The 23,816-nt window shown below is 44.7% G+C and overlaps 1 protein-coding gene across 3 annotated transcripts in view; it reads left to right on the forward strand.

Moving 5' to 3' along the window:
* LOC138676941 (disintegrin and metalloproteinase domain-containing protein 28-like) overlaps positions 1 to 20,041 on the forward strand; it is a 196,111-nt gene extending 176,070 nt beyond the window's left edge. For all 3 annotated transcript variants that reach the window (XM_069766654.1, XM_069766655.1, XM_069766656.1), the window contains 3 exons: positions 17,433 to 17,508; positions 17,940 to 18,093; positions 19,902 to 20,041. In XM_069766654.1, coding sequence (XP_069622755.1) covers positions 17,433 to 17,508; positions 17,940 to 18,070 — 207 coding nt within the window. In that variant the 3' untranslated portion in view covers positions 18,071 to 18,093; positions 19,902 to 20,041. The remainder of the gene's footprint in view (positions 1 to 17,432; positions 17,509 to 17,939; positions 18,094 to 19,901) is intronic.
* Positions 20,042 to 23,816: the final 3,775 nt, after the last annotated feature.

Here is a 23,816-nt window from a genome sequence, read left to right on the forward strand (position 1 = left end):
GGTTACAAAAAAGAACCCTGCTCCTAATGGTGACGATGACGGGCGAATATGCCCCTTCTCCAGGGATTCCTTCACATAACTGCGCATAGCGGCGTGCTCAGGCACGGATAAATTAAACAGTCGACCTTTTGGGAATTTACTACCAGGAATTAAATTGATAGCACAATCACAATCCCTATGCGGAGGTAGGGCATTGGACTTGGGCTCATCAAATACATCCCGGTAATCAGACAAGAACTCTGGAACCTCAGAAGGGGTGGATGACGAAATTGACAGAAATGGAACATCACCATGTACCCCCTGACAACCCCAGCTGGACACCGACATGGCTTTCCAATCTAATACTGGATTATGGGCTTGTAGCCATGGCAACCCCAACACGACCACATCATGCAGATTATGCAACACCAGAAAGCGAATAACCTCCTGATGTGCAGGAGCCATGCACATGGTCAACTGGGTCCAGTATTGAGGCTTATTCTTGGCCAAAGGCGTGGCATCAATTCCTCTCAATGGAATAGGACACTGCAAGGGCTCTAAGAGAAACCCACAACGCTTAGCATACTCCAAGTCCATCAAATTCAGGGCAGCGCCTGAATCCACAAATGCCATGACAGAATACGATGACAAAGAGCAGATCAAGGTAACAGACAGAAGAAATTTTGACTGTACCGTACCAATGGTGGCAGACCTAGCGAACCGCTTAGTGCGCTTAGGACAATCAGAGATAGCATGAGTGGAATCACCACAGTAGAAACACAGCCCATTCAGACGTCTGTGTTCTTGCCGTTCAACTCTGGTCAAAGTCCTATCGCACTGCATAGGCTCAGGTTTAAGCTCAGGTAATACCGCCAAATGGTGCACAGATTTACGCTCACGCAAGCGTCGAACGATCTGAATGGCCAAAGACATAGACTCATTCAAACCAGCAGGCATAGGAAATCCCACCATGACATCCTTAAGGGCTTCAGAGAGACCCTTTCTGAACATAGCTGCCAGAGCAGATTCATTCCATTGAGTGAGCACGGACCACTTTCTAAATTTCTGACAATATACCTCTATCTCATCCTGACCCTGACAAAGAGCCAGCAAATTTTTCTCTGCCTGATCCACTGAATTAGGTTCATCGTACAGCAATCCGAGCGCCAGGAAAAACGCATCGATATTACTCAATGCAGGATCTCCTGGTGCAAGAAAAAATGCCCAGTCCTGAGGGTCGCCGCGCAAAAAAGAAATAACAATCAAAACCTGTTGAACTGGATCACCAGAGGAGCGAGGTTTCAAGGCCAGAAACAATTTACAATTATTTTTGAAACTCAGAAACTTAGTTCTATCTCCAAAAAACAAATCAGGAATAGGAATTCTTGGTTCTAACATAGATTTCTGATCAATAGTGTCTTGAATCTTTTGTACTCTTGCCGAGAGCTGATCCACAAATGAAGACAGACTTCTAATGTCCATCGCTACACCTGTGTACTGAACCACCCAAATGTCTAGGGGAAAAAAAAGGCAAAACACAGTGCAAAGAAAAAAAAATGGTCTCAGAACTTCTTTTTTCCCTCTATTGAGAATCATTAGTACTTTGGGCTTCCTGTACTGTTATGAAAGGCAATTCAGTACTACAATGGACATAGCGGTCAGAGCACATACAGTGATCTGACAATAACCCAAAATCATAGAACGAGCTCTGAGACGTGGGAACTCTGCAGACCGCAATCCCTAATCCTCTCCAAACAACACTAGAGGCAGCCGTGGATTGCGCCTAACTCTACCTATGCAACTCGGCACAGCCTGAGAAACTAACTAGCCTGAAGATAGAAAATAAGCCTACCTTGCCTCAGAGAAATACCCCAAAGGAAAAGGCAGCCCCCCACATATAATGACTGTGAGTTAAGATGAAAAGACAAACGTAGAGATGAAATAGATTCAGCAAAGTGAGGCCCGACTTTCTTAACAGATCGAGGATAGAAAAGGTAACTTTGCGGTCTACACAAAACCCTAAAGAACACCACGCAAAGAGGGCAAAAAGACCCTCCGTACCGAACTAACGGCACGGAGGTACACCCTTTGCGTCCCAGAGCTTCCAGCAACAAATTAGACAAGCTGGACAGAAAAAATAGCAAACAAATAGCAAAGAAGAACTTAGCTATGCAGAGCAGCAGGCCACAGGAATGATCCAGGGAAAAGCAAGTCCAACACTGGAACATTGACAGGAAGCCAGGATCAAAGCATTAGGTGGAGTTAAGTAGAGAAGCACCTAACGACCTCACCAAATCACCTGAGGGAGGAAACTCAGAAGCCGCAGTACCACTTCCCTCCACCAACAGAAGCTCACAGAGAGAATCAGCCGAAGTACCACTTGTGACCACAGGAGGGAGCTCTGCCACAGAATTCACAACAGGTCTGCTTCTGGTATTTGCGCAGATAGGTTTAGGCACACAGACTGGACTTATTAACGCTGATAGGTGCTGTGCTTGTGTCCAGACACGGAATCCCCGCTTGTCCGTGTCTGGACACAAGCACAGCACCTATCATCGTTAATAAGTCCAGTCTGTGTGCCTAAACCTATCTGCGCAAATACCAGACGCAGACCATGCTGTGCCTTATATGACACTACAGTCATTCACTTTTTCATCATAGTACGTAACTGATGAAGGTCCAGATATAGGACCGAAACGTTTTTTGGCTACTACCATTAAAATCTCACGAGCATTAAGTTGAGTGCCAGGTTCTTTCTTTTAGTATCACATGGTGTGGGAACCTACCTGGGCACCACTAGTAGTAGTGCACACGGCTTTATCTTTGAAATTATTCAAAATTGAAGGCATACTGAACCAGCATGGCTACCACAGCATCACCCCCTGACGAAGGATTAGCGTCTGAAACGCGCGTCGGGGTGCTCTCTATCTTGGAGGGACGGACCCCTATAGGTAACACTATAATCTATTTTATTTTCTCTATACTACTCTATACTACCACCTGCTTATTATTATTTCCTTTATGCTATACCGACCTAATACACTGCCCCTGTGATTCTCCTTCCACATACCATGGCATAGTGGGCACCTTTGTGCACCTCGGTTTATGTATACTGCCATAAGTGCACGTTCACACATTTAGTCATATCGTGCAACTTGACCTCATGTAGTTATATCCAGGTGTATAGTGCACCTTTTTTTCTGGATATATCTGTTTTAAATAGTGCACCTATATCTACCATAGTCTGCTCTAGACCATTACATTTTTCACTATATTTTGTTTTTATTAATCATTTTTCATTCACATTAGGTTCAATGTATTTCCTTTTTTTACACATTTTTCACAGTTTTTTTTTTTTTTTTTGCACGTATACATTGCTATACACTTGATATTTTTCCACGTTATGGATATGTTGGCACTACGTTTATACGAGGTGCTTATTAGTATGGGGAAGTGATTTTTATATACATTTTTTATTTTTTCATCATCTTTATAATTGTTTTGGTTTAATGCACTTTCCTATATGGTTGCACATACCCAAACATTAGTTTTGGTCTAGGCTTAGGTGGATATTTCTATAAGCTGATTGTATAATGGGACAGTGTATGTCGTATACCCATTGACTTGTTATTTCTGGTGTAGTCCGTCCATATATAATTTATTATTACTTTTTCTATATAATTTCCCTCCAAGTACAGGCACATTGTTAGTGCCATTGCCATATATCTTAATAAAGGCATTTTTTATATATATATTTTTGTCCTTTTATTATTTCCATATTACGGTTTTTATTATTTTCAGGGTTCTGTTTGTTGTGCTTTGTTACCACAGCATCTTGCAGCGGCATGGTATTCCATCCGGTTTGCGTTTAGTTGGACCATCATTTATTTTTCTACAGGACAATGACCCCAAACACACCTCCAGGCAGTGTAAGGGCTATTTGACCAAGAAGAAGAGTGATGGGATGCTAAGCCAGATGACCTGGCCTCCACAGTCACCAGACCTGAATCCAATCGAGATGGTTTGGGGTGAGCTGGACCGCAGAGTGAAGGCAAAAGGGCCAACAAGTGCTAAGCCTCTCTAGGAACTCCTTTAAGATTGTTGGAAGACCATTCTCGGTGACTACCTCTTGAAGCTCATCAAGAGAATGCCAAGAGTGTGCAAAGCAGTCATCAAAGCAAAAGGTGGCTACTTTGAAGAACTTAGAATATAAGACATATTTTCAGTTGTTTCACTTTTTTGTTAAGTATATAATTCCACATGTGTTAATTCATAGTTTTGATGCCTTCAGTGTGAATGTACAATTTTCATAGTCATGAAAATACAGAAAAATCTTTAAATGAGAAGGTGTGTCCAAACTTTTGGTCTGTACTGTATATAGATATATATATACTACCGTTCAAAAGTTTAGGGTCACTACGAAATTTTCTTATTTTTGAAACCGGTTTTTACGTACCGGTAATAGGATTTTACGGAGCCACGACAGCACCCCTACGAGAGAGGGGATCCGCCCACCTTCCGGACAGGAACCTACAGGATTAAAAAGGGGAGGTCCCCCTCACCACTCCAGTTTGTGTTTCAGAGTATAAGGGACACCGCCATTGAGTTAGTACATAAACATATATACTTAAACATTACTAAATACCATCACCTTCTAAAGAGTGATTTTTAACAAGCACACTTTCCCCAAAGGGTGCAGAAACCAGTGAATAACTACGGGGGGGGGGGGGGGTGGGGGGGAATGTGCGGGTGCTGTCGTGGCTCCGTAAAATCCTATTACCGGTACGTAAAAACCGGTTTTCCTATCGCCACGACAGCACCCCTACGAGAGATTTTCAAAGATCAATCACCTGGGAGGGACTACAGCACTAAGTACTGTACGGCCAAAAACTAAATTGGCCTCTGAAGATAAATCAAGACGATAATGTCTATAAAAGGTGGAAGGAGATGACCAAGTTGCCGCCTTACATATTACGTCTATGGAGACGTCCGCTCTTTCCGCCCAGGATGAGGCCATGGCTCGAGTGGAGTGGGCCCTGATGCCATCTGGTGGTGTCTGGCCTTTAGCAGTATAAGCAAGATATATGGCATCTCTTATCCATCTGGCGATAGACGCTTTAGTTACACTCGCCCCTTTCCTTGGATTCTGAAAGGAAATAAACAGAGCCCTACTCTGCCTCCATGGTTCTGTTTTGTGTAGGTACTCTAATAGAGTTCTTCTGACATCTAACATGTGATATTTCTGCTCGTCAGCTGAATTCGGATTGTTACAGAAAGATGGTAAAATTATTTCTTGACTTCTATGAAATTTGGAAGCTACTTTTGGTAGGTATGCTGGATCAGGTTTTAACACTACCCTGTCCTGAAAGACCATTAAATAAGGAGGGTCTATCGACAAAGCTTGTAAGTCACTCACTCTCCTAGCAGAGGTCAGGGCTACTAGGAAGGCTGTTTTTAAGGTTAAATTTTTTATGGAGACAGAATCTAATGGCTCAAAGGGGGGTTCTGTTAAGGCGTCTAAGACCAAATTTAGATCCCATGGTGGTAATCTAGGAATATATACTGGGTTACTACGTTCAGTGGCCCTGATAAATCGGGAAACCCATCTATTTCCCGCCACATCACTGTTATATAACGCTCCCAAAGCTGATACTTGGACTCTAAGGGTATTTACCGCCAAGCCCAATTCTCGGCCCCTCTGTAAAAACTCCAGAATAGCCGGAATTGGGACCTTGCCAGAAAAGGAATTTTGGTAGAAGTCAAGGAACTTTTTCCAAGTTTTAGCATAGATTTTAGTGGTAACTTCTTTCCGGCTATTTAAAAGGGTAGATATGAGAGCTTCTGAAAACCCTCTTCTCCTCAATAACTCCCTCTCAAATTCCACGCCGTCAGATGCAGGGATTCCACATTGGGGTAACGGAATGGACCGTGAGAAAGAAGCTCCGGGCTGGTCGGCAGTACCCAGGGGTCGGACACAGACATTGCCCTGAGTAACGAGAACCATGCCCTCCTGGGCCAAAAGGGGGCAATCAGGATCACTCTCGCCCTGTCCTCCCTGATCTTCCTGAGGACTAACGGGATCAGACACATTGGAGGGAACGCGTAAGCTAGAGGAAAACTCCAGTGTATTTGAAGGGAGTCTATTATACAGGGCCTGTCCGCCACCCGAAGAGAAGCGAACTTCCTGGTCTGCCTGTTCTCTCTCGTTGCGAATAGATCGATAATGGGCAATCCCCACAGGTCCACTATCTGTCTGAACACCCGTCGATCTAGAACCCATTCTCCCTGACGTAGAGAATGACGGCTGAGGTAATCTGCCTCTGTGTTGAGCTCTCCCCGAATGTGCACAGCTGATAGAGAGCGAAAGTGGGCTTCGGCTATTTCGAGTATGTCTGTGGCGGTGTTCATTAGGGATCTTGACCTTGTACCCCCTTGATGGTTGAGATATGCCACTACTGTTGTGTTGTCTGTCTGGACTCTTACATGTGAATCCTGCAGAGATGGAAGCAACCTGAGTAAGGCCTTCTTTACTGCTGTGAGCTCTTTCCAATTTGAGGACTCTTGAGCCTCTGAGAGAGACCATTGCCCTTGAGTCCAAACATCTCCTATGTGAGCTCCCCAACCTATTGGACTGGCATCGGTTGTGACCGTGTTGTCTGGTACTACACTCCAGCGTACTCCTTTCCCTAAATGTCTTCTGTTTAACCACCATCTCAGACTGTGTAGAGTGGTGGTGGAGAGCCTGAGTCTTCCGCCTAATTGCCCTTGAAGACTTCTCTCTGTATCCAAGACTTGGACCTGTAACACTCGAGTGTGGAATTGAGCCCACTGGACGGCTGGTATGCAGGACGTTAGAGATCCCAGAAGGGACATAGCGTCTCTTAAAGTCAGATCTGGCTTCCTTGTTACCGTACTGACTTTGTGCACAACCCTCTGCTTTTTCTCCTCCGGAAGGAAACATTGTTGCACTTCCGAATCCAGCAGAATACCTAGGAAAGTCTGAGTTGTTGATGGGTCGAGTCTTGACTTCTCCATATTGACTATCCAACCCAAGTCCTGGTCGTTTAAGCGCACCGCCATTCTGAGGAATTGTTGATGATCCTGGTGAATGGGCAGATGGTAATACGCATCTTTTAAATCCAGGACTGTCATATAACATCTGGGAAAGAGAAGATTAGTTGCCGTTTTAATAGATTCCATCTTAAAGGCATGATACTCTAGATGTTTGTTTAATCTCCGTAAGTTTATGATGGTTCTAAAGGATCCATCTGGCTTGGAGATTAAAAATAAAGGGGAATAGAACCCTTTCCCCTGTTGATGTTTTGGAACCTCCACTATGACTTTCTTCCGTCTTAGCATTTGGACCTCTTTTTCAAGGGCCTTTTGTTGGTCTAAGGAATCAGGGGCAGTTAAGATATAAGATTCAGAAGTCTTTCCCGGAACTCTAATTTTAACCCTGAATTGATTATACCTAGAACCCAATTGCTCGAAGTTATTTTGGCCCATTGAGCATGGAAGTATTTTAACCTGCCCCCTACTGGAAGATCTCTATTAACGATAGTTTCTTCTTCTTCTTGAGGAAGATGACGAAGCATTAAAGTCCGAACCTTTCTTTTTTGGGTCTGATGGTTCCCAGTCTCGGTTGTGGTAAGGTCTTCGGTATTGGAAGCGTCTCCTGAAGGTATTCCTAAAGGTAGGATTGAAAGCTTTAGGAAAACCTTTCTTCCTATCCTCAGCCTTAGCTAGGATATCATCCAATACCGGGCCAAACAGGTACTCACCCCTACACGGTATTGTACACAGTTAAGCTTTCGCCTGGGCATCCCCTTTCCAGGTCTTAAGCCATAAGGCTCGGCGAGCAGCATTTGAGAGACCTGCTGATCTTGCCGCCAATTTTAAAGAATCCACTGACGCGTCCGCTAAATACGCCACCCCTTCACGTATTTGCGAAAGTGAGTTCAACATCTTGTCTCTGGGCACCTTGGACTTCAGCTGTTCTTCCAGTTGGGATATCCACACCATGACGGATCTAGCCGTACACGTGCTAGAGATAGCAGGTTTGAACGCCCCTGCAGTTGGTTCCCATACTTTCCTCAAAAACATGTCCGCCTTCCTATCTGATGGGTCTTTCAGAAGGCCCATGTCCTCCAGCGGCAAGGTACCGGCTTTAGATGTAGAAGCCACCGCTGCATCCACTTTCGGGACTTTCATCCACTCTGCCAGCTCATTATCTTCAAAGGGATACCTTCTGTTAGCTGATGATGGAAGGAAACCCTTATCCTGCTTATCCCATTCTCTTTTTATAAGAGTCTTAACCGTATCCACCACCGGGAACGCCTTACGACTCCTCTGGCACAAGCCCGCAAACATTATGTCCTGTGCGGACCTTGGTTCCTTGCTCTCTGCAACACCCATGGTAGCTCGGACTCCTTTAACTAACATGTCCATGTTGTCCACCGAGAAACAAGGCCTTCCCTCTTCATCTGAGGAGGATGGAGATGAGGAGCGGGAACATTCCCCTTCTTGCAGGGACAGGCTAGATCCTGGCGATATGTCCCTGCCCGACCTTTCCTGGCGGCTGCCTCTAAGGGAATAGCTAATTTCTTCCCTGATGACCGCTCTAAGGTCTGATGACCAAAGGGGAGCTTCCTCTTCTAAGGTCTGAGATATGCACGCCTGACACAGCCTTTTGGTATAACTGTCAGGCATTGGTGTCATGCATAGAGCACATTGCTTGTGCTTAGATTTTGTGGTCTTTTTTCCCTAAAACAAAGCACAAATAACAGACCATTTCAGCACCAGGTGTCTGATTTAACACTCACCATAAGGCTGATCCTGTGAATACCGGTTCTGGAGGAGTAGGATCCAAATGTGACGCTGGGGCGCTCGGACGCTGCTGCCCCCGTACCACGCTGCTGCTGCTTCTACTTGAGCGGCCGCTACCGCTCTTACTGCGCTGTTCCGTTCCCTCTCCATGAGGGTGCTCGGCGTCCCCTACTGAGGACATGGTTGCGCGCCTCCTATCCTAGGCGTCGCTCTTTTACAGCGCTACAGCGCTCCTCCCCCGGCTTACCCCGGAAGCGTACCAACTACTTCCGGGTTCACCAGCGCCGGTGTGGACGCTGCACACCGCGCTCAACCGCGGACCAGGACGGCACTGCCCGACTCCTGGGACGCACTCCTCATGGCCAGACGAGGGGGGGTCTGCACGCAGGACACCCCCGACACTGTTTCCGAGCCCCCGATTCCGCCGTTCCTAAAAGACACCGCGCGGAGGCATGGAGGCCCGGGTAAGACTGCTGATCCTGCAGGCTCCCGCCGTCCGGACAGGAACCCAAACTGGAGTGGTGAGGGGGACCGCCCCTTTTTAATCCTGTAGGTTCCTGTCCGGAAGGTGGGCGGATCCCCTCTCTCGTAGGGGTGCTGTCGTGGCGATAGGAAAAGAAAGGCAGTTTTTTCCAATGAAGCTAACATTAAATGATTCAGAAATACACTCTATACAATGCAAACATCTGGTTTGTAATGCAATATCTTCATAGGTGTATAGAGGCCCATTTCCAACCACCATCACTCCAGTGTTCTTATGGTACTGTGTGTTTGCTAACTGTGTAAGAAGGCTAACGGATGGTTAGAATACCCTTGAAAACACTTGTGCAAGTATGTTAGCACAGCTGAAAACAGTTTGGCTGATTAGAGAATCTATAAATCTGACCTTCCTGTGAGCTAGTAAAACCAAAAACACTCAGTTTAAAAAATCACAGTAATCTGCAAGTGCTAGTAAAAAGATGTAAAAAACAGGGTATTTGGTTGATACGTTTTTTGCAAAAAATGTATACTAAGCTGCTCCACCAAACGTCAAGGTATACCCATATCAGAGCAGTCCTAACTGATGTATGCAATCCCTATCTGATGTATTTAAAAACCTGATCATTTGTACATTACCTGTGTGAACAGGGTTCAGAGAGGAAAAGTCCATGTGGACATGCTGAGTGGAACAGCTTTTGTGCAGATAACCCAAGAGGAGTGGTGGGTAACTCACTAGTCTTGTAGAAACAAGAGAACAATTATGGAAACAGGAACACATGGGCTACTTGCACAGTGAACAAGTCTGTAGGAACATGCTCACACACCACCAAGAAACTTGAAGACACAAAAGAGCATAGTAAAACCAAAAACACTCAGTTTAAAAAATCACAGTAATCTGCAAGTGCTAGTAAAAAAATGTAAAAAACCGGGTATTTGGTTGATACGTTTTTTGCAAAAAATGTATACTAAGCTGCTCCATCAAACGTCAAGGTATACCCATATCAGAGCAGTCCTAACTGATGTATGCAATCCCTATCTGATGTATTTAAAAACCTGATCATTTGTATATTACCTGTGTGAACAGGGTTCAGAGAGGAAAAGTCCATGTGGACATGCTGAGTGGAACAGCTTTTGTGCAGATAACCCAAGAGGAGTGGTGGGTAACTCCCTAGTCTTGTAGAAACAAGAGAACAATTATGGAAACAGGAACACATGGGCTACTTGCACAGTGAACAAGTCTGTAGGAACATGCTCACACACCACCAAGAAACTTGAAGACACAAGAGAGCATAGTAAAACCAAAAACACTCAGTTTAAAAAATCACAGTAATCTGCAAGTGCTAGTAAAAAGATGTAAAAAACAGGGTATTTGGTTGATACGTTTTTTGCAAAAAATGTATACTAAGCTGCTCCACCAAACGTCAAGGTATACCCATATCAGAGCAGTCCTAACTGATGTATGCAATCCCTATCTGATGTATTTAAAAACCTGATCATTTGTATATTACCTGTGTGAACAGGGTTCAGAGAGGAAAAGTCCATGTGGACATGCTGAGTGGAACAGCTTTTGTGCAGATAACCCAAGAGGAGTGGTGGGTAACTCCCTAGTCTTGTAGAAACAAGAGAACAATTATGGAAACAGGAACACATGGGCTACTTGCACAGTGAACAAGTCTGTAGGAACATGCTCACACACCACCAAGAAACTTGAAGACACAAAAGAGCATAGTAAAACCAAAAACACAGCACCTCAGCTTCAGGAAAATGGCCGCCGCGATCTCTTCTGTGCACGCGCGGCATCCCGCGGCCTTTTTCCTGAAGCCCCGTGCAGCAGAGCACTCCATCTGCGCACGCGCGGCCCCAGGAAGATGGCCGCCCCCACCGATGACAACGGTAATAGCGCAGATCGCGCGCTGTTTCTTCACGTGCGCGCCGTGGATTCGGCACTTGGACATGCGCACACCACTACGCCACCAACGTAAAGCTGGGGAAGAAACAGCGCTGTGACCACGCCCACCCGACCTGACCAGCCTGATTGACAGGCGAAAAAGGCGACTTTGGTAATGTATTTCGCAGCATAGGTGGGGAATCAGGGTACACTACATACACTATTGTAACGCACAGCGCAGGCCCTATTTAACAGTATTTTTATCTCAATCTGAAAAAACGGGGTGACAGGTTCCCTTTAAATGGAATAGACAACAGATGGAAATTATTGGCAATTATTAAGACACACTCAATAAAGGAGTGGTTCTGCATGTGGGGACCACATATATAAAAAATCAAAGGGCTGTCAAAGGACTCATAATGCTAGCAGAAAAGCATACATATATATGTAAGACAAAAAAAATATACTTATATATTATAAAAAGCCAGAGAGAGATAGGTCAAATAAAAAGCCTTTATTATAATAGTATGGCAACATCAGCACAAAAGTGCATGTACTTGGGAAATAAATATACACAGGCGTACAGGTAGAAAATCCGATATAAAAATTACATAGACAATCCCACAATCTAATCATAAGCGCATGTATGAAAGAAATTGCGTGCATACAAGGGGAAATTATGCAACCAGTAAAAAAAGGTGCTAAATATGGGTTGAAAAAAATATAAAATATATCATACATGTGTGTCCGCTAAGAACAATGTGCAAAAAGGTGCAACAGTATAATTGTGCAGAATTGCATGTAAAAAACGGAAGGCAAAATCTATAGTGTACCATATGTCCCCTCCTGCAGTATGGTATCATACATGCACACCAATGTTTGCTATAAGATATGTGGGAATTAACGAAATATAGCCGTATATATACCTGTCGGTCCTGCGTGCCCAAGTCAGGGGACCACAGACCACATCTCAGTACCAATGCCTTCTGGCTGATGTTTTGGTCACTTTTGAATGTTGGTTGTGCTTTCACACTCGTGGTAGCATGAGACAGACTACAACCCATACAAGTGGCTCAGGTAGTGCAGCTCATCCAGGATGGCGCATCAATGCGAGCTGTGGCAAGAAGGTTTGCTGTGTTTGTCAGCGTAGTGTCCAGAGGCTGGAGGTGCTACAAGGAGACAGGCCAGTACACCAGGAGATGTGGAGGGGGCCATAGGAGGGCAACAGCCCAGCAGCAGGACCGCTACCTCCGCCTTTGTGCAAGGAGGAACAGGAGGAGCACTGCAAAATGACCTCCAGCAGGCCACAAATGTGCATGTGTCTGCACAAACGGTTAGAAACCGACTCCATGAGGATGGTCTGAGTGCCCGATGTCCACAGATGGGGGTTGTGCTCACAGCCCAACACCGTGCAGGATGCTTGGCATTTGCAACAGAACAGCACGATTGGCAAATTCGTCACTAGCACCCTGTGCTCTTCACAGATGAAGGCAGGTTCACACTGAGCACAAGTGACAGACGTGACAGAGTCTGGAGATGCCGTAGAGAGCGATTTGCTGCCTGCAACATCCTTCAGCATGACAGGTTTGGCAGTGGGTCAGTAATGGTGTGGAGTGGCATTTCTTTGGAGGGCCGCTCAGCCCTCCATGTGCTCGCCAGAGGTAGTCTGACTTCCATTAGGTACCAAGATGAGATCCTCAAACCCCTTGTGAGACCATATGATGGTGTGGTTGGCCCTGGGTTCCTCCTACTGCAGGACAATGCCAGTCCTCATGTTGCTGGAGTGTGTCTGCAGTTCCTGCAAGATGAAGGCAATGAAGCTATGGATGGCCCGCCCTTCTCCAGGCCTGAATCCGATTGAGCACATCTGGGACATCATGTCTGGCTCCATCCACCAATGTCACGTTGCACCACAGACTGTCCAGGAGTTGGCGGATGCTTTAGTCGAGGTCTGGGAGGAGATCCCTCAGGAGACCATCCGCCACCTCATCAGGAGCATGCCCAGGTGTTGTACAATAGGGAGGTCATAAAGGCACGGGGAGGCCACACACAATACAGAGCATCTTTTCCTTGTCATGAGTCATTTCCACTGAAGTTGGATCAGCCTGTAATTTGATTTAACACTTTGATTTTGAGTATCATTCCAAATCCAGACCTCCATGGGATATTCATTTTGATTTACATTGATAATTGTTGTTTTATTGTTCTGAACACATTCCACTATGCAATGAGTAAAAATTTTCAACTGGAATATTTAATTCAGAGATATCTAGGATGTGGTATTTTAGTGTTCCCTTTATTTTTGTGAGCAGTGTATATAGTGTTCAGCATAATTGTGTACACTCCTTTTGTAAAGTAAGTTTTGAATCATCTCACTGAGCACAATAACAATTTCCAAAATTTTGACTAGACTAAGTTTCATAGAACTTTTTTTAACCCATAAAATGAAAGTAAGGTTAAAGGGGTTTTCCGGTCCAGAAGGATAATTCTGCAGTCGATCTGTGTAACTGGAGACTTTTAAATCCCCCCAGCACACGCACTATGCACTGCGAGGATTCTCCGGTTTCTGAACTGGGACCGGCAGATACATATGCCTTATGGAGAACATGAAGGGTGTGATCAACTCACCTATCCCAGAGTGCACAGGATCTCAATGCCAAAGGAAAGACAGTCCACAAATAGAGGTTGATCCAGCACTTCAGATAAAATGGAAAATGTTATTCCTTCGTTAAAAACATGTGTCAAAAGAGATTCCACATTGTCAATTATTCTGCTAAATTATCCGCGGAAAAAGTCCCAATGAAGATTAAGGTCTTGGTTGGTGAACATTTTTGTTGTAATTTACACCACTAATTTACACCACTATGATGAATTTGTCAGGTGTGCATGGCCACATCCCATATTGCTCGAGCTCTGTAAACTTCTTGAAAAGTCACTTAGTCCAGTAAGTAATTCTCATGCATCATTGGTAGCTCCGTGCTGACTCTGTATGACTCCCCACAAGATCTAAAGCAATAGAAACCTCAAAAAACCCAAGGCATGAGAGACTAGAAGAGATAAAACGTAGCCTTTATTCCAACCTTAAAATTCCATATGAAATACAAAAACGAGACAGGCGATGCAACGTTTTGGCCCTAGAGTGCCCTTTTCAAGCGAGAATTACAATAAAAATAACAGCCATGAGAAATGCAATAAAAATTACAGCTGTCTTATCCATACTATTCTCTGGTTCCTTGGAATCTTTGGAATTTCAATTTCTTGAAAAGTGTCAGTGTCCGGGACTGGTCTTAAAATGTCAAAAATCACAACATGTTTGCACGACTAAGAGTTTCACAAAAGTTATGTGAGACATAATCAGTTTTAGACCAGAACACTGTTCCTGCAATGTCTGTTTATGTGAAGTGCATGTAATTGCCACCTGGTATGCTGCTCATCTACTCAGCTTTTCCTGCAATGTCTGTTTATGTAAAGTGCATTTAATTGCCACCTGGTATGCTGCTCATCTACTCAGCTTTTCCTGCAATGTCTGTTTATGTGAAGTGCATGTAATTGCCACCTGGCATGCTTTGCTTACCCATTATTTTCTATCCATATGTATTTCACTCCTCTTGTGTCTTCCTTGCATACCTGAGTGGCCAATCTACCCCACCCCCTCTTTATGACCTGGCTTAACTGTGAACATGTGCTCTGGACACACACGCCCACATTCCCCCTCTCAGCTGTGAGCCCTTAGGTGCACATAAATTCAAAGTCGTGAGTCTGACCAGATGTGTCTGACCATCTTGAAATCCCATCTTTTAAATTACAGATTTTTAATTACTATGAATTCGACTAGAATTGGACTGGAACTAACTGGAAGGTAAAGGAATAGAAAACTACTATAATGTTTCGGTTTCTTGTAACATTCACCCCCATACTACCTTATTTCTTCCTGTCTCCTGTAATCCCTCCACCCAGTAAGGAACTAGTTATTTCTTCCTCCACCCTCCCCAGCCACCTCACCTCCTCCACAGAACTATTCCCCCATATACAATCCTTTCTCTCCAGACACACACGGCCACATCATGACCTCATGACCTATCCAGCTCACACCTTCTAACGCTGTCTGCTGCTCCTCATTGCTGGCGACATATCCCCAAATCCTGGCCCTCCTCATCACATCCCCACACTCATTTCTAATCCCCTGCCACGACCCTCTACACGTCTTCGCAACCACAGTAACCTCATACCCATTCATCCAGCCCCCTCTCCCCCGGTCCCCCTACATGGAGCACTATGGAACGCACGCTCTGTCTGCAATAAACTGTCATTTATCCATGACCTCTTTATCAATAACACACTCTCCTTCCTCGGCATCACTGGAACCTGGCTTACCCCCTCTGACTCAGCCTCTCCAGCCGCTCTTTCCTATGGTGGATTCCACCTCTCTCCCACCCCTCGCCCCAGCAACAAACGTGGTGGAGGAGTTGGCTTGCTCCTGTCCGATACCTGCTCCTTTACCCCAATTCCACTACCACCCTCTGCTACTCTTCCCTCGTTCGAGGTGCACTCCGTCCGCATCTGCTCCCCCTCCAATCTACAGCTGGCTGTCATCTACCGCCCCCCAGAACTAGCCATCTCCACCTTCAGTGATGTAGTATATTGCCTAGCCACATAGTATATTGCCCAGTCATGTAGTATATTGCCCAGCCACGTAGTATATTGCCCAGCTACATAGTATAGAGCACAGAGCCACGTAGTATATTGCCCAGTCACATAGTATATTGCTCAGTTACATAGTATATTGCCCAGTTACGTAGTATATTGCCCATTGACGTAGTATATTGCCCAGCCACCTAGTATATTGCCCAGCCACCTAGTATATTGCCCAGTCACGTAGTATATTGCCCAGTGATGTAGTATATTGCCTAGCCACATAGTATATTGCCCAGCCACGTAGTATATTGCCCAGCCATGTAGTATACAGCACAGAGCCACGTAGTATATTGCCCAGTCACATAGTATATTGCTCAGTTACATAGTATATTGCCCAGTTACGTAGTATATTGCCCATTGACGTAGTATATTGCCCAGCCACCTAGTATATTGCCCAGCCACCTAGTATATTGCCCAGTCACGTAGTATATTGCCCAGTCACGTAGTATATTGCCCAGTGATGTAGTATATTGCCTAGCCACATAGTATATTGCCCAGCCACGTAGTATATTGCCCAGCCATGTAGTATACAGCACAGAGCCACGTAGTATACAGCACAGAGCTACGTAGTATACAGCACAGACACGTAGTATATTGGCCAGTCACGTAGTATATTGTCCAGCTACGTAGTATATTGCCCAGCCACGTATGTAACAGGTTAAAAAATAAACATTCTCACCTTCTGAAGGGCCCTTGTAGTCCTGTCGCCTGTGTGCGGTGCACGCGGCAGCTTCCGGTCCCAGGTTTGGTATGAGCGCAGGACCTGTGATGACGTCACGGTCACATGACCGTGATGTCATGGCAGGTCCTTCTCGCATAGCATCCTTAGCACTGGAACCTGCCGCTTGCACTGCCGAGGAGAGGGTGCACGTCGGAGGGTGAGAATAATGTTTTTTTTTTGTATTATTATTATTTGTAACAGTAGATCTTTTTACTATTGATGCTGCATATGCATCATCAATAGTAAAAAGTTGGTCACACAGGGTTAATAGCTGCGTAACCGAAGTGCGTTACACCGCGCTCCGGTAATGCTGGCATTAACCCTGTGTGAGGGCTGACTGGAGGGGAGTACGGAGCGGGCACAGACTGCGGGGAGGAAGGAGCGGCCATGTTGCCGCCGGACTGCGCCTGTCGCTGATTGGTCGTGGGCATTTTGCCATGACCAATCAGCGACTTGGATTCCCATGACAGACAGAGGCCGCGACCAATGAATATTCGTGACAGAAAGACAGACAGACGGAAGTGACCCTTAGACAATTATATAGTAGATTTTTTATAAGACATGGTTTTTCCTTTTTTTTTTTTTTCTGTGCTGTGTTGTGCATAAATATGTGATTCTTCAGAATTTCTTTTAGTCTTTGCCTGATGAAGAGACCTGTGTAGTCTCGAAAGCTTGCAATTTGTTACCATCTTTTCAGTTAGCCATTAAAAGGTATCAACCACTGAGGACTCTCAATTCTAAATATTTTTATCTCTACTGGCTAACACGGTACCAAGATATATATCTTTCCTGTAGTAGTAGTAGTAATTTTTTTGAGGATAATAAAGCTTCTCTTTTCAATAGGTATGTGATCATGAGCTGGAGTGTCATTGTGAAGAAGGCTGGGCGCCCCCCGACTGTACTGTTAGAGGAGGATCCGGTAATAAGTTTACATGATGAGTGTTTAAAGAGGACCCGTCACTTGCAGAAAAACTTGAGTTGAATACCTTGCAAAAAAACCCTAGTTCCCCTGATTCTGCAGCTCTTTTCCGTTTTGCCCCACTTGACTTTTCCATAGGTTACAATGGCCACCACATCTTTCATGTTGATTTGAGACTGTAGTAGTCATTGAAAGTGGCATTATGTGTTTTATTAGTTGTGCTGAGCTGTTTTTACATTTTTATATGTTGCAATCTTCAGAAAACTGATAAAATTTGGAAAGTGAGGTTTGAATAATTTTGATTGCAACTTTGGTCATCTAAATGTATATGGGAGATGACAGGTAAAACCCTATAAGGAAGCGCTGGTAGTATTGCCACAAATGATCCACTGTGCCGCGGTGATGTCATTTTCTCTTTATTCATTTTGCAGATGGCTTTGGCTTTACAAATGGCTATGGCATTACAGATGGCCGCTTCCCATCATTTTCTGTTCTGCATTTGTTTTCATGGTGGTGGACATCACTGTTACCGATCTTCTCAATATTCGTGTCAACCTTCTAGTTACCAGTTTCCATCGTCAGGATGTGAGTTTCTAACACGTTCACTGAAATCTGGGGGAAATTGAATAGGGCAGATTTACTGATTCTGAACAATATGACAGTTTTAAGGCAGTGATTGGTAAAGTCCTAGAAGGTATATGCGTTCTATCAAGATTTGTCACCTATGTCTGGTGAGAGTGTACAAGTTAGGTTACATTCGTGCATTTGTGTGAAATGTCCGCACGCAGACAGCACACAGACCCATAGAGTTTCATTGAGCTATACACAAATCTGGGAAAACCTAGATATGAGAGTGACATCCATGAGATTCGGAGTAGGTCCTTTCCTGATCTGTGTTTGCTGATCAGAATCAGACATACAAGTCTGTGGGGATCCATGAAACATGGAAGCCAAACAGATGACCCGTGAGAAAACAAAAATGTACCTTTTTTCGCAAATGGTAAAATCCACACCGATATGTGGATTAAACCTTAGGTGTTTACTCTGTAAAATGCCTTAAAATGTTTGCACAACATGAAAATTTTATGACTTTTATGTTTTCAAGCCAGTTTCGGCCATCTCTGCCAAAGTGGGTGCAGCTTGGGAGGAACTGGGAAGGAACGGGACTTTTAGAATCATTAAAAGTTGTGTTGTACCCTTATGCTAGGACTATGCCCAGGACACTGATCTCCCTGAGAATAAACCTCCAAAGCTTATTATGAATAATGGGAGGCATTACCAGTGTGAGACAAGTAGCTAACGCAGAGCAGTAGAACTGAACTTTGTCTCCTAACAAACACATTTGCTGCAGATATCACAGCTCTGCTGTATTGCAACACTATTGCAACATTGGCTGCCAATGAGATGGAAACTGAAACTGAGAGGAACCTGCACATGGTCAGTCACGACTGCAGAGACCAACATTTTAAAGCCCTCCCCTCCTTGGCCCAGTAAAGCACAACACACAAATTATTTTGTTGGACGGGGTTTGTCCATAGCTTTTATTTAAAATATAACCATTAAACCAGTTAAAGTGCCATGTAAATTATCACCTTAGTTGAAGCAATATGCTGGTCGCGGGACTCCCAGTGAGTAAATCTGCCTTCAATTCCATCACTTTATCTCCAGAGTAACCATGAACCGCCAACAGTGCTCCAGAGAAGGCAGCTGGAAAGAGGCAGCTCAAGTTATGCATGAGGCTTATATGAATATGCGATGGGGGGTTAAGGAGGGGCTTAAATACAGAGCCCAGACAGGCTGTACTATTAACAGCAGATGAAAGGGGGAGTAGGGAGAGACAAAAACATTCTGCTGCGTATTCTTAAAGGGGAATAGAGCCTGTAGTAACACAACAGGTCAGCGGCAGAGCAAAACTGTGCACTGTTTATTAAGGGCTCAGACCCGGCTGCTGCAGTCAGTGACAAACTCCTCTAGATGGTATGATTTCATCCAAATCACACACAGCAGAGAGCGGCCATCACACATCACACTGGTAACTCCCCTTTTATTAAAAATAAAGCTCTGGAGGCAGATCCTCTTGCAGATCTATGTCCGGCTTATAGTCCTGAACAGCTTATTTACATATAATAAAAAATTTGTGGATTTCTCTGGAATAAAAGGTCAGATCGCAGGTATCAAGGTATCATTTTATTCAGCTTTCTATTACCTTCATGCCCCTCTTGTCTGGTGGATTAAAAAAAATTGGCTATAGTGGGAAGGATAAGTAAAGTCTCTACAATGAGACTTGTACACATGTACTCTAACTTGAAGCTTCTACGCTGAATTCCGGAATATATTACAAGGCCCCGCAGCCGCCATATGCCATTTATAATACTGTTTTTTTCTTGTTGCAGGAGGACTTAGGACCCTGGTGTGACTGCGGCCAGGATAGTTTCATTGCAGATGACGCCACACATGGTCATTGTTCGTTACTTCTGTGGTTTTGTTTCTCTTGTGGATTAAACACTTTTAATAAATGTATTTACAATAAGTTATATATAAGCTGCTTTTAATATTTGCACAACAATCAGTTGCATTCTGTGGGAGAACCTGGTAACAAGTGTTCATTTTTCATACAGTGCCCCCACAGTAAGAATGAGGTATTACACAGTTCTAATGGAATCAACAGAATATCTATATCACGTAAGAAGAAACCAGGTCATCCACAGAGAAAGGCAATCTTTGTATGGTTCCTGTACTCTGGCCAATAATGGAGAGTAAGGGACTCCCATTTAGAACTTGGTATCATCAAATATTTTTATAAAACGGCCAACCACTTGAAGAATAATATTTCAATCCAACACTAGTCAAAAAAGTTATCCACCATGCTGCACTGTAGCACTATAGCCAGCTCCCCTGCATGGTGTCCCCTCCTCCTTCCATGCAGAGATGCCGGCTTACTCACCACCCTGGCCCTCGGCGTGGCCCAGGCATGCTCCTGCTTCCTGTGTTTTGTTCCCAATAGCTGGGATGGATCTTATATAAAAGACTCCCTCTCCCTTAGGGAGTCGCCAAGGAACAAGTTGAGTCATTAGGTAGTGTGTTCTACCAGGCAGTTGTGAGGTCCCCTGGTCCCGATGCGGCCAGTGCCCTCAACCCAAATCAATGGTTCTGTTGCGGCCAGTGTCCTGAACCTCGTCCTCTGGTCCCAGTGCAGCCATTGCCTGAATGTTGTCCCTTGGTCCCAGTGTGTTCAGTCCTGTTACCGAAGTCCCCTAGTCCCAATGTGGCCAGTGCTAACATTTTTCCCCTGGTCCTGGAGTGGCCATTCCTGATTTTGGAGTCCACTGGTCCCATGAGACCAGTCCTGTTCCCAAAGTATCCTGTCCCAGTGTGGCCAGTTGCCTGAATATCGTCTCGGTTGGTGTGTAGCCAGTCCCTGATCAGGTATCTTAGACCGATGTGTCTGATCATAGTTCTAATCTGTGTCAGCGAACCTCAGTAGCTGCAGTACTGGGATCTGCCCAGGAGTGGTACCTGGCGGCTAACTGCAGACCAGTCTGTCTCCATCATCAGGAGCTCCAGTGAACACCTGACAGCCGCTTAGGTATGCCTCTTCCTAGGCAGGCCCAGTTCTGTGGCACAGTGGTTCCACAAATCCTCTTGCGCCACCGTTGGGCATAGCATGCACCTCCATAAATCTTGACAAAAGTTGTGATGATTGTTATTGACAGGTGTTTTGAGGTGCTAGTCGGCAGTCCTTCAAACAGATAGTTGGGAAAGAGATTATATAAGTGAGTGGTCAGGTGGCCTAGGCATTTTTTATACCTTTGATGTAATTACTTAGTATGAGTGAGAAGTGTATAAAGCTGAATCGTCTATTTTGGACTAAACTCAGTCATGTGCACGCTGCCATGAGCTCATCTAATCCAGGAAATAGCAATCCCATAAACTAATTTCTTACTGACTACTACACTTTTACTCTACTCTGCCCCATATACAGCAAGCTCTTATGTTCTGTATGTTTTGACACTTTTTATAGTAGTATAGCAGTACCATTTTGCTACAGTTTGTGTTTCAGTATGTTTTCTGTGGGATCAAATCAGTTGGGCTAACTGTTGTTTCCCTTGCTCCTGAATTAACCGTGTGCATCCAAGACCCAGTTACATGTTTTCAGTTTTGTCCTTCGTAGAACAGATTTTATTAGGTGCTTATGACACTGAGTCAGTTCTCGTGGACAAGCTGAGTCAGGGTAGTCAAGGAGTCAGAGGTCAAAAGCCAGGACAGTACGCCATAAACAGAGGGAAGAGACAAAGGCGTAGTCAGATAACGGCCCGAGATCAGAATACCAGGAGGAAAGTGGATCAGAGCAAAGGGAGCAGGCTAAAAGGATGGTCAAAAAGAGATCCAAGGTCAGGCAGCAAAAAGATTTACATGCAGAACTCAAGGCACTGAGACAAACCACACAGAGCTGAACTTTTGTCTGGCAGAGATCTGAGGCTAACAGACCAGCTAAGTAGCTGGGCAATAACCTGAGACAGGGAACACCTGAAGGCAGTTCAGAACCTCCCATTCTCAGATTAACCAACTAAGCCGTCAATAAAAATACAGACATCTAGCACACCCCTGCACCAGCACACCCCTGCAGGAGAACTTTCTCATGCTCACAGTGCCCTCAGACAGGGAATAGCAGTTAACACAGAGACACTGAGCATACGGTGCTCAGTGTGTCTGCTGGATGACAGGCTGCATGGTTGCATCATGCAGCCTGCCATCTAGATGTAGCAGAGCTGGACCCGTCGTGGGACAAATGGATTTAAAGCATCTCTGTGGAAAGGTGAGGAATACTGTTGTTTGGTTTTTTTACCACTTTTACAGATGACAAGAGCATTAGGGGAGTAGGCGAGGTCATAAGTATGGTTTAATTAAGAATATTTAAAGGAGTATGTCTTTCTTTCAATTAAAGGACTTTTTCTCGGTGTCTGTGTTTTCTTACAATGTGACTAGGGTATTAGTAATAAGATCGTCTTATTGATGCCTCTCCATTACTAACCTCGGGACTTGATGTCACCTGACGGTGATATCAACGCCCCCAACTATTACACCACTTTCCACCACTACAGGGCAAGTGGGAAGAGCGAGGCCAAAGTTCCAAAATTGGCGCATCTTAGAAACAGAAATTGAAGCAGTTCTTCTTTGTTTGATGGCTTGTGGCTATCCATCTTCCTCTTGATTACATTCCAGAGGTTTTCAATGGGGTTCAGGTCTGGAGATTGGGCTGGCCATGACAGGGATTTAATGTGGTGGTCCTTCATCCACACCTTGATTGACCTAGCTGTGTGGCATGGCGCATTGTCCTGCTGGAAAAAACAGTCTTCAGAGTTGGGGAACATTGCTTGAGCAGAAGGAATCAACTGTTTTTCCAGGATAACCTTGTATGCGGCTTGAAGCATACGTCCTTCGTAAAGATTAACCTGCCCAATTCCAGCCTTGCTGAAGCATCCCCAAATCATCACCAATCCTCCACCAAGTTTCACAGTGGGTGCAGGACACTATGGCTTGTACGCCTCTCCAGGTCTCCATTTAACCATTAAACAACCAGGTGTTGGGCAAAGCGGAAAATTAGACTCATCGGAGAAGATTACCTTACTCCAGTCCTCTATGGTCCAATCCTTATGGTCTTTGGCAAACTTCAACCTGGCTCTCCTTTGCGTCTCATTGATGAAAGGCTTTTTTCTAGCTTTGCATGACTTGAGTCCTGCCTCTAGGAACCTGTTACAATCTGTTCTTGCCGTGCACTTCACTCCAGCTGCCTTTTGCCATTCCTTTTGTACGTCACTTGATGTCATCCTGCAGTTGCTGAGTGACATTCAAATAAGATGACGGTCATCCCGGTGAGTGGAGAGTCATTTCTGCCCTCTGCCATTGTGTAGCTTTGTTGTCCCCAATGTCTGCTGCTTGACCTTGTTGTAATGGACTGCCATCTTAGGAATTTTAAGGATGGAGGAAACATGATGCTCACTGTGTCCCTCTGCTAGTAATGCCAGAATTGAGCCCTTCTTTTCCTCACGCAAGACTTTTCTTCTCAACTCCTTTGGCATGGTTAAAAGTTATTTTTTCATTGCTATTACTTTTGGGATATTACTAGCACTTGTTTTGCCATCCAGCTTGTCCTATTGCAAGAAGATTGTGAACACCACAGCAGTGTTTTTTATTCTTTCCTTCGTTAAATAAGATTTGGTTCAGGTGATCACCTAATCAGAAGCACATTAAGTAGAATGAGGTGTCCTCTGGTTGGAATTCAACTGACACTGGAATGAAATGGCTAT

Source organism: Ranitomeya imitator, chromosome 4 (assembly GCF_032444005.1).
Source record: "Ranitomeya imitator isolate aRanImi1 chromosome 4, aRanImi1.pri, whole genome shotgun sequence".
Lineage (NCBI taxonomy): Eukaryota > Metazoa > Chordata > Amphibia > Anura > Dendrobatidae > Ranitomeya > Ranitomeya imitator.